Source organism: Peromyscus eremicus, chromosome 15 (assembly GCF_949786415.1).
Source record: "Peromyscus eremicus chromosome 15, PerEre_H2_v1, whole genome shotgun sequence".
Lineage (NCBI taxonomy): Eukaryota > Metazoa > Chordata > Mammalia > Rodentia > Cricetidae > Peromyscus > Peromyscus eremicus.
The window spans coordinates 14,538,620-14,558,275 of record NC_081431.1 but is presented as its reverse complement, the minus strand read 5'-3'; the positions used below and the strand labels follow the sequence as shown (position 1 = coordinate 14,558,275).

The following is a 19,656-nucleotide window of genomic DNA, read 5'->3' as shown; positions in this document are numbered from 1 at the left end:
ACCACCACCAAAACCAACCAAACACACACACACACACACACACACACACACACACACACACCAAACCTTGACTTTTTTACTCTGCTTTACATTTTTTGGGTTATTTTTTCTTGTTTTGAGGCAAGGTCTCACTATGCAGCCCAGGGAGGCCTGAAAGTAACTATGTAGTCCAAGTTAACACTGAACAGGTGCATCCTCCAGGCTGTCTCACAAGGGCTGGATTACAGGTCCAGTTACCACTCTAGACTGTCCTGCTTTTTCACCTAGTAATCCATAACTCAAATCCTAGGGCGGTTAAGACTTCTGACTTGGGATTCCCACTACCTCACTTCTGATCCCTGCATGATCAAACTCTTTAGGAAATTCTTTTTTTTTTTTTTTTTGGTTTTTCGAGACAGGGTTTCTCCGTGTAGCTTTGTGCCTTTTCCTGGAACTCACTTGGTAGTCCAGGCTGGCCTCGAACTCACAGAGATCCGCCTGGCTCTGCCTCTCGAGTGCTGGGATTAAAGGCGTGTGCCACCACCGCCCGGCAGGAAATTCTTAATGTGTGAGATTCTGCAGTGGTTAGGAGACCTGAGATGAATCCACTTGAAAACAGTAAAAACTGCCTCTGAAGGACTGTACCCCAACTGGTGTGCTGGTGCTGTGGGCTTCTAGCAGCCCACAGTTGATCTGTTATAGTCCAAACAAGAAAGTTACAGACCACTATGTATATAAGACCAACTAAGAGTTCTTGATTTAAGATAGAGAGCAGGCTCTTACCACAAAGAACTCTTGACCCAAAGCTCAGGGATGCAGCATTTATAAAGGCAAAAACTACAATGACACCATTGTCAGGTTTAGGTCAGGGTAACCTTGTAATAATTACATCACTTCCCCCTTCCCTTTCCTCCCTCAAACTCCCTCTTGAATTGCTTGCTTTTTCTTTATTGTTTTACATGCATGGACACACACACACACACACACACACACACACAACCTGTTAAGTCAGTTTAATGTTTCAGGACAGGTCACTTTTTACTGGATTACCAATTAGGGAGGCTCACCCCTAATTCTCTCTCTCAGCAGTCATTAGTTGTCTATTGTTTTTTGTTAAGGGATGGGACCCCGTGAGATTTCACCCTCTTGCACTAGAATGTCTATTTGTATTGTCATTGTTCAGGTCTTGTTAGGCAGACATATTGTTGATGTATCATAGGTGGAGCCTGTCATGTCTAGGAGACAGAATCTCACAGCAGACTTCCCGATCTTCTGGCTTTAACAATCTTTCCACTCCCTCTTCTTTGATATTCCCTGGCCCCTGGGACCAGGAGTTGTGTTGCAGATGTATCTGTTGGGACTGGGAACCCCACAATAAGTTGATCTTTGCACTATGGCCAGTTGTGGTTTTCTGTACTGGTCTCTATGCACTATGGCCAGTTGTGGTTTTCTGTACTGGTCTCTATCTTCTGCAGAGACGCTTCTTGGATGTGGGATGAGAGCTGCACTCATCTGTGAGTGTAAGTTGTGGAACGTAGTTAGGATTGCACTAGTCTATGTGGCGGCAGTGTGCTTTCTCTAAGATCCGTGACTTCACTAGCCCAGGGAGTTGGCTAGGTTTCCAGGCTTTTCTTACAGAAGGGCAAAGAAATGAGAATGGCTATCAAGAGATAATTAGCAGTATCTGGCCCACACCACATCAGGATGAAAGTTCTTCTGAGCTTGCTCCTTCATCACGTCAGCAGTGTCTAACACAAAATGTACTTTTTTAAAAGACAGTCTCATGACACAGCCTTTACTGGTCTGGAACTGAGAGATCCATCTATCTACCTCCCAAGTACTGGACTTAAAAGGCATGTGCCACCACATCTGGCTACAAAATGTATTTAAGATGGCTAAATCTTTGACGAGGACAGTAGATGCAATTCCAGATGTTTCTAAACAGTAGGATGGATCTTTTTCACCAGAAAAAAGTTAGTTAGCCAGACTATTAGGCTGTTAGTATTAGCAAAATGTCAATCTTCATTTCTATAGAAGTGTAGGATATAAAAAAAATAGGATGTCAACAGATCCTGAGTTGAGAACATCACATAAGAGTGTCATGCAGTAGTATACAGAGCATGTTCAAAGATGTCATTTGCAGAAATGTTGGGATCTGTTTTCTGCCCAGTAACTGACTTCTGTTCAGCTTGTCCCACAGCCGTCACCTCTTACAGACTGTATTTTATGTCCAGGTCACCAGAAATTAAATGTACTTAGACCCAACACTCAGTTGGCAGGAAGATCTCTGATACGCCAGGTGGTGTTTTCAGATCATCCCCAATCATCTAGCTCTTCTGATGCTGGTTGGGTGTTTTTTTTTTTTTTTTTTTTTTTTTTTTTTTTTTTTTTTTTTTGGGGGGGTTTTGTTTTTAGCTTCTGTTGATCTCCTGGGATCCAATACTGTTCTCTCCTTTATATCTTTCACTGAACAGAGTGTCATTTTCTTTAGTACCTATAAACTTCTCTGAAGTCCTCAAGAAAAAGGAGTCTTCTTGACCTTTGTAAATGTGATTTTATTTCAGTCATATTTTTGCAATTTATTATTTATATGTGTGTGTGAAAGAGACACATACACTCACAGAGGTCAGAGTACAACTTTTAGGAGTTAGCTCTTTCTTCCCACCACGTGGGTCCCCAGGATCAAAATCAGGTTGTGGGGCTTGGTAGCAAGTACCTTTACCTGCTGGGCCATCTTGTCAACCCATTATCAATTTCATTCTTTTTATAAAATGTATTTTATTTTTAAGAAAGTGTGCATGTGTGTGTGTGAGGGGTATGTGTGCATGCATGTGAGTACAAGTGTCTGTGGAAGCCAGAGGTGCAGGGTCCCCTAGAGCTGGGAGTACAGGCAGTTTTGCGCTGCCTATGTGGGAGCTGGGAACAAACTTGGTTCTCTGAAAGAGCAGTATACACTCTTAATTACTAAGTCATTTCTCCAGGCCCATCAATATCATTCTTAAAAGTAATATCGAAGACTTTGTAGAATGAGATAGAATAAATACTTCAGAAGAAAGTGAAGTAACCAGACCTGCTTATATAAGACACAGTAACACTTAAGTGGTTTGATGAAACAAACAAGACATAAAATCACTCACATATCAATGGCTTAGAAATTTACTAAAGACACAATCTGAGACAATGTGAACATTAAACCATGATAATGAATAATAAACTGAAAACATTATCCTCTGAATCCGGTGAGGGTGGAATATGGGTGTAAGAGGTAAACATATCTTCCTACATGTGGGTGTAAATTAAAAAGGAAATGGAAAAATAACTCTGTAGCATAAGAAGCCTGTCAGAACCATTGTGACCATAGTAACAGTCTTAAGTAGCACTGAAATTGCATTACTACCTGAGAGAATGCAGGGAACAGCTTTACTATTGTATATTCAAAAAGATGCAAATTAAGTCAACCCAATCACTGACCTATGAACTTCAAAAGAGCTGGATATGGGGGCACTCACCTTTAATCACAGCACTTGGGATGCAGAGCCAGGTGGATCTCTGGGAGTTTGAGGCCAGACTACGCTAAATAGTAAGTTCCAGGCAAGTCAGGAATACATAGAAATTGTTTCCAAACAAAAACAAAAACCCTGCAACAACGAAAACTTTTGGAAATTATAAGGGAACTAGAAGACAAAACACTGGAATAGCTAATTTAGATCAGATCCTTTTACTATAAAGGACAGCAGAGCAGCTGAGAAAGACAGCTGGAACTTGATAATTAAATAGTAGCAATGTGTCAGTGTTTTTGATGGTTGGTTATGTAGAAAAATACCTGGTTTACATAAAACCTATATGAATGTGTATCTGGGGTGATGGGATGTAAAGTGACCACTTCTCAGGAAAACAGTTTTTTGTAACTTCTATAGATGATCAAGATAGTTAAAAATAAAATTTTATTTGAATAAGACTTTACTTTATCAGTCCTTTTTTCTTTCTTTTTCTTAGAGAGGAGGTAGGGAGTTTTCCCAACAAGGCTGGCCAGATGGGAAACATCATCTTCTCCAGTTGGGCCTCAATAATTTGAAAATAAAATGCTTACTATGAAGTCATCTGCATCAGGCTGAAAGTAGACCCTTCAGAGCAAGTGTGATTCTTGGTGAGTTCCATGCACTAGACACCTCCATGCCAGGTACTGCAAATGTCACTGACTGAGGGACCTCTGCAGAGCTTCATACATCTTTTGATCCTGTGAGGATAGAAAATACCACATAGTGCTGATCAATCAGTTATGGGATGGGAGGTATAACCGGCAAGCTCCTATATTGAAGCCCTGACCCCTAGTACCTCTGAGTGTGGCTGCCCCTGGAGACAGGGTTTCTACAGAGGTGTTAGGTTAAAATAAAGCAGTGATGGTGGGCCTTGGTCCCAAAGGACTGCGGTTACTGTACAAGAGGAAGTTTGGACACAGAATGCACAAACGGAAGGACTGTGAAGACAGGACCAAGAGGACACCTGTGGGGACAGAAACCTCAGAACTCTGACAAGACATCTTGATCTTAGATGTCTGGTCCAGACCAGTGAGAAAACACAATCTCTGTTGTTTAAGATGCCCGTCTAGGGCCCTTGGTTACAGCAGCCCTAGCTGCTGGACCCAGAGATTCTGCCTTGCTCCTGCATCTGGAGTCTGTACATGCTCCTTTCTAGGATACGTCACAGTTTCCATCACTGTCCAGGGAAGTTTGCAAACCAGGTCAAGAGATGTTTGCATCTGTAAACGACCCTGAATCCGGATGGAAACAGGAACCAAAAGTAAAGGCTTCTAAAGTGTCTTAACATTCCAAGAAACTGCCAGAATGGCTCCCAACATGACTGCTCCAGTTTCCAGTACAATAAACGAGACTTCTAGCATCACATCCTCACCTCCCTTGCTGTGGCTAATCTTTCAAATGTTGTCAATCCAGCAAGTCTGTAGTGGAAGCTCACTGTTGCCACACTGACCTTTCCAGTGTTAGATGGCAATGCCACTCCTGCCTGTTTATCCCAAAGAAAAACTTAAAATGTGTTCTGCTTTATTTCCAGCTATTTAGAATCCATCCTAGGGCCAGCAAGATGGTTCCGAAGATGAAAGCACTTACTGCCAGATCCAACAACCCAAGTTCAATCCTTAGACTCCACTGAGAGGAAACAAGAACTCTCAAGTTATCCTCTGATTTTTGCTTGCATGTGTGGTACAGATATGCCCCCTCCCCCAAAGTAAATGTAAAAAATAAAAGAAAAATCGATTTCAAAAGCCAATTGTGCTAGGTGTAATGATGGCTCATGCCTACAATCTCAACACTCAGGAGTCTCGAGCAGAGGATCATTATGAACTCAAGGCAGCCTAGGCTACAGTGAAACCCTGTCTCAAAATCCAGAGACAGACTGAGAATGTAGCTCGTTTGGCAGACTGATTGCCTGGTATACAAACAGCCCTGTTTCAACCTCTAGCACCACATAAAGCCAATTGTGGTGGTATATGTCTATAATCTCATCACTGGGAGGTAGAGACAGGAGGATCAGAAACTCAAAGCTATCCTCAGCTAGACAGGAAGTTTGAGATCAGCCTGAACTGTCTCAAATTAACAAAAAAATTAGAACAACACACATCCCCCAAACATAAACAAACAACAACAAAAACCTGGAGTAAACAAAGCTAATTGCATTAAATTTCTCTTCTGGATAGGTAAAGTGGTCAGAAGTGTTAAAAATACATAATATGCCTGGTGGTGGGAGCGCACGCCTTTAATCCCAGCACTCGGGAGGCAGAGCCAGGCGGATCTCTGTGAGCAAGGCCAGTCTGGGCTACAGAATGAGTTCTAGAAATGGCGCAAAACTACACAGAGAAACCCTGTTTCGAAAAAACCAATTACTTAGGCCAGGAAGGTGGCTTAGTGGATGAAGGCAGCTGCTGCCAAGCCTGGTGACCTGAGTATAATCCGAGGCCCCACGTGGTAGGAGAGGACTGACTCCAGCAGGTTGGCATGAGTGCATGGGCAGATGCACCAACACAAAATAAGTGTGAAAAACAAACCATATAAAACTTTGAGAGGAAAAAGAATCTCTCCTATACTGTAACCTCTCCTTCCGATAATGTTTCCATATACATTTTCATTCTGGAAATACAGGCACAACTACAACTAATTATTTCATCCTTTAACAAAATAGCGTATAGAGACACATTCCTATGCTTCTTATTTAAGAATAAGTTTGGGAGATGTTTTGTGGTCTTTCAAGTAGCTATACCATTTCATCATACGAACATTGAGGTTTTGGTCTGCTATTATATGTGCCAGTGAAGAGGACTCTTGTGGCACATGTCTATAATCCTGCCATTTGGAAGGCTGAAGCAGGAGGCTCATGAGTTTGAGGCTAGCTTGGGATACACAAAGAGACTATCCCTAAATAAAAAAATAAATAAAATAAACTAATAAAATTTCTAAGTTCTTATCCACTGATGTAATTTCCCATCTCTTTTCTAGACACTGAAGAATGTTTCTCACCTTTACTGATATAGATGGTTTTACTTTCCTGAAAGCGTCTTCAAAATGCTTATGGCTGACCTTGAGCTCACCTGTGGAGGAAATGCATCAATACACGCCTCAGTATAGTCCATTAACTTGAAAGACAGGAAAACTGAGACAGGTGATCAGATGGAACCTATTCAAGTGCATTTACTATGCCCCTCTCCAGCCCTGCCTCAGTGAGAACCTCTCCGTTGGTTTGAGGAAACAGGACTGCTACTGGGAGTCACCGTCTCTCAGAAATGCTGGGATGGAAGAAAAATAGTTGAAGTCAAGCCGTGCATGCTGCTCATACTGTCAGAAATGACCAGTGTGGTCTCAGGTAAAATTAATAAGAGATTATAAGAAGAGATGGTCAATAGAACTAGAAATAACCAGGAACCTGTATTATTATCCAAGGGTATGTTCTTGAATACAAAGTCACACTACTGAATAACAAAGGCTAAACATTCTCAAAGACAAAAATACTAAGAGTACACATATGTATATGTATACTCACAAAACTGGATTAGACAGGGTTGTAATTTTTATAAGGTTAGGTGATAAAATAGCTAAATGTTAAAATATAACTTGGTTTACAATGTTAACATGATAACTTGAGTGATGACAATTTATACTCAAAACAGTAAACAGATATTAGGATAATAGATTTACCTAAAATAAGGTAATAGATGTTGCTGAGCATGTCACTGAGATGTTAGACAGCAGAGTTAGCTGTGGTTTGGGTAAGGTATTAGGGTAAAGTCTCTAAAGGACAGAGAGCTAAAAATGAAAGCCACAGCAAAGCAGAGAAGGCAGAATTTGTTACATGTGCACACAAACAACAACTGGAGAAATGAGTGGCAACTCCAATACATGAGAAAAGGCCTGTTAATTTTTAGTCACCAAACATACCCTAAGAAAGTGATCAGATTGTCGGGCGGTGGTGGCGCACGCCTTTAATCCCAGTGCTCGGGAGGCAGAGCCAGGTGGATCTCTGTGAGTTTGAGGCCAGCCTGGTCACCAAAGCGAGTTCCAGGAAAGGCGCAAAGCTACACAGAGAAACCCTGTCTTGAAAAAAACAATAAAGAAAAAAAAAAAAAAAAAAAAAAGAAAGAAGAAAAAGAAAGTGATCAGATTCTCAGATTCAGCTTACAAAGCAGCATAACGTGATTTTGGATTTGGTGGCGTGGAGGATTGGGAGCAAGGAAGATATGACAGAGTCTCATCATATGACCCATGAACTTAAGACCCTTCTGCTTTGGTTTCTTAAGTATGAAGATTACAGGTACACAACCAAATGTGGCTCTGATTTTTGTTTATAAAATGTTCTAAGTTTGTCTATTATCATTAACTTCCAAAAGGAACAGAATACAGCTTATAAAAAAAGAAGTTTCGACAACTGAATCTAACCATTATCTAGCAAACAAAACAAAAATCAAAAACACCCCCCAAAATACCTTTTCTAATAAATATATGCATGTGTGCCAATAAATCTATGCTAAGCATATGTTGCCATAACAATATTTAGCTTTAAGATTGTGGAGGTGGGCAGGAGAGACGACTTAGTGTTAAGAGTGGATACCGCTCTTGCAGAGGACCTGAATTCAGTTCCCAGTACCCACGTCAGGGGGCTCACAACCACCTGCAACTCCAGCCCCAGGGGATCTTAATGCCCGTGTGGTCTCTGAAGGCACCTGCATTCATGTGCACATTTCTCCCTCATCCAACCCCCCATAGACACACATATACACATAATTAAAAGGAGACCAGTACACACTTGAAGTTCCAATGAGTGTACATCTGCACAGTGCCAAGCACCTCAGAGACACCTCGGCAAAGTAAAGGCTACTTCTGTACTGCGCATGGCAGGAATACAGGTCATAAATGAATCTTTTCTGGCCACACATACTCAAATAGTAACATCAAAAATAGTATTGAAATGTGAAGTAAACAACAAGCATGTTGAAAAGGCACCATATCATCCATAAAGGAATACATGGATTTTGTCTTTGGGCTATCTGGCTTTTGTGATGGTGGGGAAAGAATCCTGAGCCTTGCACATGCTAAGAAAATTCTCCATCACTGAGAGATAAAAGTTGCCATCTGACTTTATATTTCAAAGGAAAATCTTGGTATTTAGAAAATTAGGTATTTCTTAATCTTTCCAATTTAGGTTGAATTTTAATAGGCAAGTGGGTTTTACCTTAGCAAAAGAATTAAGATTTTCCAAATTGACAAGATACAATGCTGCTTACTAGAGAGATACTAAATAATGACTATTATGTCAACAAGAGTTTACATAATATTCCACAACACTTCTAAAGGTCTCATCAAAACGGTCATTGTTATTACATACTGTTTTAAAAAAAATGCTAGAAAAGCATCATTTTAAAGGGCAGCAGGGCTTTTAAATATCCAGAATGATAAACTAGACTGGAAAGAGATCCCAGAGAGCCTCATACCTATTCCAACTGCACTCTTCTGTCCTGTTATTTCTTGTCTCAGGGCACAGAGGGAAGCTTCTCGGACCAAAGCAGAGAGGTCTGCACCCCTGTAATAAAAGAAGTGTTCTTGTGTATTCTTAGGTATTCTAAAAGATGTTCAATTATAATATACTTAACAATGAGGAAAAAGGACAATGAATGATGGTGGGACAAACTGACTAGGATCAAGAGGAAAGAGCTTTTAACTTTCACTTAGAGAATTTTTTTATCTTTGGAAGAAAGGGATTTGGGGAAGGTGTGATACAATGAAAAATAAAACTGTCCTTCCTCTTAGCCACAGATACTAATGTTAATATAAAATATCCATCCAGAGGCTAGGGTACAATGACCTGAGTTCAATTCCTGGAAACCATATTAAAAAAAAGAAGAAGAAGAAGAAGAAGAAGAAGAAGAGGAAGAGGAGGAGGAGAAGGAGGAGGAGGAGGAGGAGGAGGAGGAGGAGGAAGAGGAGGAGGAGGAAGAGGAAGAGGAAGAGGAGGAAGAGGAGAAAGAAGCCCAGTCAAAGACAGACAGGGAGATCCCTGGAGTTTACTGATGAGTCAGCCCAGGCCAATAGGCATGGGCTCCACAATTTAAAACAGCAACAAAACCCTCCCTGTCTCAGAACACAGTGGCTTCTGAGGAACAACACCTAAGCACCTAAGTAGTTTCTCCTCTGATCCTCACAGGCATCTGCACATGCCTGGATGAACATGTATACAAACACACACATACACACACACCATCCAGTTAGTAGAAACTTTACACATACAAAGCTGAGTGGACAGACACAGACACCAAGGTTTCATTTGTGTAATTATTCCAAGTAATAAATATTCCAAGTAATAATCACAGGCTGGGCCAGCATAGTCCTAAGAGGTTAATAAAAAAATCAGTGTTGACTGGAGCTTTCCTATACTCAGCTTTAACATGATCCACAAAGATTCTTAAGAGTGTGAATTTTGGAACTAAAACCTTCAGGTATCAAATATTCAAATGTCTATGTTACCATTCAAGACTAGGTCTTGGAAGTAAGTTTACACTGTTGAGCAACAGCCCTGAAACCCTCAACGATGAAAATACTGACTTATTTAGCTTACTTTTTTGTGGGAAGTCCAGTATTATTTGGCCTTGCTCTAGAGGCAAATACCAAGTAGCAAAGGTGTTAGGGACAAACAACAGAGCTTTAAAATTACAGAGCGGCTGGAGCGTCTCTAAACCACAACAAGAATAAACAAAAGCCGAAGGCAGGCTCAATGTGCACATGTATGCAGAGCACACAGTCTTGCAGATTAACCTCTGTTGTACAGATGTACCTAAGGAATATGGTATCCAGTGAGAAACACATGCTTTACATATTCTCAAAGTAGAACTAACAGTGAAGGGTAACAATGTGGTCAGGGAAGCTTGAGTGCCAACAGAAACAGTCTATGGAACAGTCTCAGAGGAATTCAGGCAAGCTGTCCTCTGAGAAGGAAGCAGCAAGAACCAGCCAGGCACTACATAAGATGCTACACAGGAAACCTCATTAGCTTCTACAATTTCCAACAACCTGAGAAATGGGTTTTGTTTTTTTTTTGGCTGATGAAGAAACAAACTATACTCCAGAGGGTTAACAGACCAAAGACTTAAATACTCACGTATAGCAATTACAACGAAGGTCATTGCCAATTGCTTCCAAATTTACATCTTCATCCAGTGGAGGTTTGGTGCCATTCTGAATAAGAGAGAGATGTGAGTTTTGTTTGAGGTGTTAAAGACTCATATACCTCCATGCCACTGGTTCTTAATGAAGAAGAAAGGCCAATGACTAAGGGAATAGAACCAACTCCAAAATCAATGTAGAGTGCTACAGAGTTCAATAAAGGGACATCTGGAGAATTAAGAGCAATGCTGAAGTGTAAGCCTAATAAATCCTTTCCTCCCCAACTTGCTTGTTGGTCATGGTATTTTGACACAGCAATAGAAACCCAGGGAGTGGAATGTTGTGGTTTGAAAAAAAAAAAAAAAAGGTCCCCAAAGGGAGTGGCACTATTAAGAGGTGTGGCCTTGTGTGGAGGAAGTATGTCACTGTAGGGGTAGGCTTCTTTTCTCAAGCTTCACTCAGTGTGATAGTCAGTCAACTTCCTGTAGTCTCTGAGTCAAGATGTAAGGACTCTCAGCTCCAGCACCACATCTGCCTGCATGCAGCCATGCTCCCTGCCATGATGATAATGGACTGAACCTCTGAAACTGTAAACGAGTCACCTCAACTAAATGTTTTTATTTATGAGTTGCCATAGTCCTGGTGTCTCTTCACAGCAATAAAAACCCTAACTAAGATAGAGACAGGGTTTCTCTGTGTGTCCCTGGATGTCCTAGAACTCACTTTGTAGACTGGGTTGGATTCAAACTCAGAGGGATCTGCCTGAGTCTTCCTCCACGGTGACTCTCACTGTTTTTAAAATGTTGAAAAATCAAATTAGTATCTCATCTACAGAAGAGTCCTATAATTCTGTGATATAATTGGGAGGACAGAGGGAAAGTTGTTTATGTAGTGCTGGTGATTATACCACAGTGATTTATAATGTAGAAGGACTGGAACATTCCAAGTGTCACCAAAGTGGGACAATCATCCTTGTCAACATCACCATGGTAAACATCTTCAAACATTACTAGAAGAGATTGAGTTGGGGGCTGGGAGCCACCCCAGTGGGCAGGAGCTGCTATGAGAGGCTTTAATATTCAAAAGAATCTTCCAACCTAACCTCGACTGTCACACAGCACACAGAACCTCCCATACATATTTCGTATGCCATTAGAGACTTTTACCTGAAACCTAGCACTCTGGAAGTAGAGGGAAGAAGATTGCTGAGTTTGAGGCCAGCCTGGTCTACAGAGTGAGTTCCAGGATAGCCAGGGCTAAAAAAAGAGAGTTAATTATGAAGGCCAGGCATGGCAGTGCATGCCTTGAATCCTAGCATTCAGGAGGCAGGCAGGCAGATCTCAGTGAGTTCAAGGCCAGCCTGATCTATGTTGCAAATTCCAGGCCAGTCCAGGCTATGTAGTGAGACCTTGTCTCAATAAGAACAAAACTAACGATGCTAACTCGGAAAACAGACGTCATTATGAAGACTTCAAATCTCAATGTGTCTCTGAATGTTCCTGATGGACCCGTATTTACTTGCTTTACTGCCTCCAAAACTTCCTACTCCATTCAGACAAGATCTGATGATCAAAGACTTAAAGACACGGGGAACATGATTACTGTGATATCTGATAACACTGGTTAACACTAATTCCAATCCTTCATTTAGTTTACCTTCATTTTGACTAGGAAAAATGAGAATGGATAGTATGTTCAGTGGTCAAAACCAGACTACTTTGGGAGATGGAGGCCTGATAAAACATTTAAGCCATAGAAAGAGAGTACTCAGCTAACCTAATTACTAAATGGTGTAACTTTAAAAGCAATATGGGCAGGGCTGGAGAGGTGGCTCAGTGGTTAAGAGCACTTACTCCTCCTGCAGAAGACCCACATCAGGAGGCGCAGAACTACAGTCACTCCAGTCCCGAGGATCTGATACCTTCTGACCTTATTGGGCAACTGCTTACATGTAGTGTGCATAAATTCATGCAGATACACATATACATAAACAAAATACAAACATTTTTAAACACTACAAACATAACAAAAAGGTCATTTCTTTTACTCACTTTTGTGATAGTCTTCAATATGGCAACACGGTCTGCCGGGGGTGGCAAACCTACAAAGAGTGTTTTGTCCAGCCGGCCTGGCCGCAGAATGGCAGGGTCAATGATATCTAGAGAAGAGAATAAAACAGAAACAAGTAAAATAGAACAGTTTTTGTTGTTGTTGTTGTTTTTTAATGTGATTAGTAAAAGACAGAGTTCTTTTGGAAAAAAAGGTAAAAACGTGCTCAACTGGGTATTATTAAAGTCAAATGTTCTGGGGCTGGGACAGTGTCTTAGTTGGTAAAGTGTTTACAATGCAAGAATTAGGACCTAAATTCAAATCCCCAGAACTCACATAAAACGCAAAGTATGGCAGCAAATGACTATAACATCAGCACTGGAAGGCAGAGATAAGAGGATCCCGGTCAGCCAATCTAGCCATAGTGAGTTCCTGGTTTAGTGAGAAATCCTGTCTCAAGAAACAAGGTGAAGACTGAGGAAGATATACCCTATGTTCTCCTCCACATACATGCATGCACACTTGCATACAGATTTCATGTACACATACCCCTCCCACACAAATCAAAAGCTACTACTTATCAAAACATATCCAACTGTCTTATGTTCCTTTGTGTTCCTGGAGGCTCTTAGTAGCTACAACACAGGGCTGAGCATCATACTGCTACAACACTGAGGTTAACTATAAATTTTCTGACTTCTCCACCAAGAACCCATTTGTAAGCCAAATCTTTTTCAACACCAAGACAATGAGCATAAGAAGTACCAATGGTTAAAACCAGTGTTTATGTAGGCAAATTTAAACACACACACACACACACACACACACACACACACACACACACACACACGGAAAACTCTATTGCATCCACTTACATTTCATTCTTTCTACTATTCTTTGCTGATGTTCATTTTTTCCCTTGTTTTCCCCCAGTACAGGGCAAGCTGAGAGCCTTCTGTATGCTAAAAAGTGCTATACTACTAAGTGAATTACATCCCCAGCCCTTCTTTTGCTATTCTTCTGGAGTCTTGGCTTATGGCAGATTTTCTTAGTTCTTTACCTAAGAATGTATTCTGAAATACATGTTTGTTGGAGACAAATACATGTTCTGAGATGACAGTTTTTTCAGCTCTTGAAAAGTATTGTAACACTTCTCTCTAGCTTTTATTATCTTTTGATATAAATCTGCTGTCATTTAAATTTCACAGTGTACATGCATAAATGTAGGCAAAAACTCAACATACATAAGAAGCACAAAAAATGTGGGGGTTTAGTGGGGGAATTGTGGCACGTGCCTTTAATCCTAGCATCCGGAAGGCAGAAGCACGTGGATCTCCGTGAGTTCGAGGCCAGCCTGGTCTATAAAGTGAATTCCCGGACAGCCAAGGCTGCTTCACAGAGAAACCTTGTCTTGAAAAAACAAAAACAAGCAAACAAAAAAAGTGGGCTTTTTTTTTGTAGCCCAGTGATTGATAGAGTACTTGTTTGTTATGCACAAGAACCTGGGTTTAACTCCCAGCACTGGGGGAAAAAAAATAAATAAATAAATAAAAAAAACTAGGCAGAAAATAATTATAGACATCAAAATAGTCACATTAGACAATGAAACAGAACGGCCAAAAGGTCATGAATACAACTGAAAAAGACTCGGACAATCTATCTGTAAATATATGCAGTAAACTGACACAGCAGGGTTTGCTATAAGGGAAAAAGGAGTGGATGAGATATAACAGAGCAGAGGATAAACACAAATGCATGAGAGGGCAAACACAGGTAAACTAAGATTCATCAGCCACTCAACATAGGGCAAATCAGTACAGAAATGTTAAACAGAATACTATGTTTTACAACTAAGAATAAAGAACTGGAGAGTAAGGAACTTTTAAGATGACACAAGAAACCTATCAGGAAAGATAAAATGTATATAAATACTCAGAAGATGATTTAAAGAAAATTTAATGACACTGAAGGGCCTATTATTCTCTAATCTACTGAAATTAAATAAAAAACAAAATTGCTTACAGTACACAAATATGAACAGTGTTATATAGCCCATTAATGATAGAATATGCTGCTACAGAAGGCTGGAAGACAATCTTTTTGAAATCTGCTAGGAAAAAAATGTATATGCTCAAGAAAGGTAGTGTATGATCATATTTAAATAAAGGTTTTGTCTTGAAAGACTATAATCTTATGATCAATCATTATTCCTGTGATAGTTTGAATAGGTATGGCCCTCATAGACTCATGTGCCATAGAGAGTGGCACTATTAGGAATTGTGGCCTTGTTGGAGTAGGTGTGGCCTTGTTAGAGAAAGTGTGTCACTGTTGGGGCAGTCTTTGAGGTCTCATATATGCTCAAGTCACACCAAGTACAGCACACACTTCTTCTGCTATCTGTGGATCAAGATGTAGAACTCTCAGCTCCTTCTCCAGCACACACTGCCATGCTTCCCACCATGATGGTAATGGACTAAACCTCTGAAACTATAAGCAAGATCCAATTATATGTTTTCCCTTTATAAAAGTTTTTGTGGTCATGGTGTCCCTTCACAGCAATAGCAACCCTAAACAATTCCCAATACTAGTATTGTAGCATTGTAATTGCTCACGACCTGCTAACATTATCAACAACACTCAGATTGTAAGACAATCCTGCCAAGTAGGTACTTTCCTCTGACAGTCACTAAGAAGCAGTAATATATAGTATAGTATGTAGTATACCATATATGCATACACACACACACAAACAACCCTGCGGTATACTATATATGTTGGAAATGTAAATGTAATCTTGGAACCTGGAAGGTCGAAGCAGGAAAATTTTGAATTTAAGGCCAGCATGGACTACATAAAAAGATTCTGTCTCAAACAAAACAAAATAAGGCAAAACCATAAAAAGTACAAGTACTTGCTCTGCTCCTGCTCCCAGCACACACACTCAGACCACTTTTAGGGTCAAAAGTGTGCATTATGCCAGGCATGGTGGTCCACGCCTGTACTCTCCGCACTCAAGAAGCTAAGGTAGGAAGACAGATGGCTCAAGGCCAACCTGCGTAGCAATATCCTGTCTCCAAAAATCAAATAAACACACCAGAAACAGTGAGGAGTGTGGTACAAGGATTCGCTGATAAGAAGACCACTTTATTAGGGTTGTTCTAGTTTGTTTCTATCGCTGTGATAAGCACTAAGAGTAAAAAATGACCAAAAGCAACTTAGGGGAAAAAAGTCTTTATTTGGCTTACACTTAATGCTGCTAATGGCTTGCTCACTGGTTCATATTCAATCAGCTTTCTCTTTTTCTAAAGATTTATTTATTTTTATTTTATATGCTTTTATTTATTTTTTATTTTTATTTATTTTGTTATTTGAGACAGGGTTTATCTGTGTAGCTTTGGAGCCTGTCCTGGAACTCACTCTGTAGACCAGGCTGGCCTCAAACTCAGAGATCCGCCTGGCTCTGCCTCCCGAGTGCTGGGATTAAAGGCGTGCGCCACCACTGCCCAGCTTTATTTTGTATGTTTTATGAAGGTTTTCCCTGCATGTATACATGTGCACCGTGTATCTCTGGTACCCAGAGACCAAGAGAGAGCATAGGATCCCCTGAATTGGAGTTATAGATGGTTGTGAGCAGATGTAGGTGCTGGGAACTGAATCCATGTCCTCTACAAGAGCATCAAAAGTGCCTTTAACCTCTGAGTCATCTCTCCAGCCCTAGTTTTCTTTATCTACCTGCCCAGGGAGGCTGCCTCTCATGCCAACACTCAAGATAATCTCTTACAGACAATGCCAGAGACTAATCTTATCTGAGCAACTAATCATTCAAGTCAAGTTCCTTTTTCTTCCCAGGTGACTCTAGGTTGGGTCAAGTTGACAACAAAAACAACCAGCACAAAAGTCAACAGAGAAAAAACAATTTCAGGAGAATCAGAAAATAATTTTTAAAATTTATTTATTTTTATGTGCATTGGTGTTTTGCCTGCATGTGTGAGGATGCTAGATCCCCTGGAACTGGAGCCACAGACAGTTGTGAGCTGCCATGTGGGTGCTGGGAATCGAACCCTCATCCTTTGAAAGAACAGCCAACGCTCTTAACCACTGAGCCATCTCTCCAGCCCCCAGAAAATATTTTTTTAATTTAAAAAGATTTATTATTATTATTTTATGTGTACAATGTCTTGTCTGCAAATATGTCTGCATTACATGCTTGCAGTGGATCCCCTGGGACCGGAGTTACACACAGTTCAGAACACTCACCCACAAAACACCACAAAACTCAGATCACTAGAGGCCAAGCATTAGTGGCAGATATCTTTAATCCCAGCACTTGGGAGAAGGAAACAGGAAGTGATATAGCTGGGCGGAGAGAGGAAGTGATAAGGTGGGGTAGAAGCAGGAACTCTCTGGTGCCTGGCTGGCTGCTCTGCTTCTCTGATCTTTCAGCTTTCACCCTGATATCTGACTCTGGGTTTTTATTAAGACCAATTAGAATTCGAGCTACACACAAGAGCTATTTCAGGTTATATTTCACTTTATGAATTCATTTGTGTAATGTTCTTCTTTCTTACCTGGCCTATTAGTGGCAGCCAAAATAAAAACTTGCTGACGTGTTTCCAACCCATCCATCTCCGTAAGCAGCTGATTCACCACACGGACACTAGCACCTGCCTACAAAATAAATAAATAAATAAATAAATAAATAAATAAAAATCTAGTTCCATCACCTTCAACATAAAGCAAGCAGCCTCCTTCCTCCATGTTTCCTCTGCACAGAATACATTTACTAACCTGAATGAGAACTTTCTGTTGAAGAAAGATTATAGTGACTGAGCAGTAGCATGAACCCAGAAGTCCCAGGTACTCAGAGGCTAAGGCAAGAGATCACCTAAGTCTAAAAGTAGAGGGTCAAACTGAGCAACCAAGAGGCTCTGCATAGAAATATAAAATAAAGAGAGAGAGAAAGGAACAAGGTATGGACCGGAGGAGGAAGTGAAGAAGGAAAGAAGGAAGAAAGGCAGGCAGGCAGGCAGATGGGCACCAATGACTATTTCTTAAAGTGTCACAATATATAGATACTGTGCAAAACACATCGTCAGTGGATTCCCCAGCAAAGCTGTTATTATTCAGTTAGGATGAAAAAACCTGAAGCTTAGAAGAGGTTATTTGCCTCAGGTCTTAGCTCTACATAATGAGAGAGATGAAACTCACACTGAACTGTACGATTCTGAACTTTAGTAGTTACCATGAACCTCCATCTGGGCAAATCTAAACTCAGCTTCTGAGCTCTAGATTTCTGACTGTGTCAATGGTCCTACATCTTTCAATGCAATACATACAGGAACATTGAGTACATTAAAATTTTTTTTTTTATCTTTTTCTTGAAATGAATGGTACAAAGTATGGCTATTCAGGGCAACACCCAAGAGAATGATTCAGGAAATAAGCACAGGGTTACACAGATATGGAAACATGGCAATAGAATACATAGACAATGAAAGAAATGAGAACGTGGTGCTATGGATGTTTCATTATTAATTGCCTTTCTTCAACATAAATTTATGTATAGACACAGCAATGTGCTTAAACACACACAGATTCTTTGAAATGGGTGCATTTGTGGAGACTTATTATTATTCTCTGGTACACAGTACTAAATAATTAAGACATTAATAGACTCATAATCTAGACTCAATAACATCAAGAATCACTAGATTTTAGCCATGTGGTATTGCACGACTTTAATCCTAATACCCAAGAAGCAGAGGAAGATGGATCTCTGTGAGTTTGAGATCAACCTGATCTACACAGCTGTTGTGAAATATTCCTTTACACTGTATCAAGATGTGTCACCGTGATTAGTTTAATAAAGAGCTGAACAGCGAATAGGTAGGCAGGAAGAGGTTAGGCAGGACTTCTGGGACTCAGAGAAAAAAAAAGGGCAGGGTCACCAGCCAGATGTGGAGGAAGCAACATGAGCAGTATGGAGAGATGAGGTAATGGGTGACAGAACACAGATTAAAACAAATGGGTTACTTTAAGTTCTAAGAGCTAGTGGGACAAGCCTAAGCTAAGGCTGAGCTTTCATAATTAATAAGAAGTCTCCATGCTGTTATTGGGAGCTGGCGGTACAGAGAAAGACTTGATACACACAGTGGATTCCAGGACAGCCAGGGCTACACAAAGAAACCCTGAATTGAAAAGAAAAAAAAAGGAAAAAAAAAAAAAGAACTCCTAGGTTCAAAAGGAAATTGTGAGGCCGCACAAACGTGAGAGTGTGAGTTAGGACCCAGCACCCACATCAGAGCTGAGTGTGGCAGCACTGGAAGGGGACACAGACAGAGTTCACAGGCCTTGCTAACCACCAATGGAGCTCAAGTGCAGTAGGAGACCCTGTCTCAAAAGGAGTGAGTCAAAGAGTGAAGGAGCAGGACACCTGACATCCTCCTCTGGCCGCTGTATGTATGAACTGTATGTATGAACACACATACATAGGCATGCACAACAGCACACAAGTAGCATACATCACACACACACAACACATACATACAAAAATAAAATTTAAAAATGATCCTCCTTAACCAAGAGAAAAACTACAGAATCCAGACAGGATGTAGACCTTGTAATAATAAGCTAAAATTACAATACTCTGTAACAAAATAAAGGTAAGTAATTAGACTGGAGAACTGATGTAAGCATGCAAACCCAGAAAAGGGACTAATTTCACTACATATAAGAAGCTCTAATCAAGGAGTAAAAAGGCCAAAGTGTATCTGATATTACCAAGTAAGTTAGAGAGGACAAAATACAAATTTACTGAAAATGGTCAATCTTCTAGGAAATCAAGAACATGTCCACAAAATATGTTTTGTTAATGTAATTGACAAAAGGTGTGGGAAATGGTTAATAAACACACTGTTCTTGGTTATTACATGCCTGACAGATTCTTTGAAATATGACCTTGTACTTA

At 40.4% G+C, this 19,656-nt stretch overlaps 1 protein-coding gene across 3 annotated transcripts in view; it reads right to left on the bottom strand.

Moving 5' to 3' along the window:
• Positions 1-3,906: 3,906 nt before the first annotated feature.
• The window catches only part of Nvl (nuclear VCP like), a 52,762-nt gene continuing 37,012 nt past the window's right edge, over positions 3,907-19,656 (bottom strand). For all 3 annotated transcript variants that reach the window (XM_059280112.1, XM_059280113.1, XM_059280114.1), the window contains exons 18-23: positions 17,258-17,357; positions 12,692-12,798; positions 10,636-10,712; positions 8,975-9,063; positions 6,510-6,580; positions 3,907-4,216 (exon numbers count right to left, since the gene is read on the bottom strand). In XM_059280112.1, the coding sequence (XP_059136095.1) occupies positions 4,172-4,216; positions 6,510-6,580; positions 8,975-9,063; positions 10,636-10,712; positions 12,692-12,798; positions 17,258-17,357 (489 nt within the window). In that variant the 3' untranslated portion in view covers positions 3,907-4,171. The remainder of the gene's footprint in view (positions 4,217-6,509; positions 6,581-8,974; positions 9,064-10,635; positions 10,713-12,691; positions 12,799-17,257; positions 17,358-19,656) is intronic.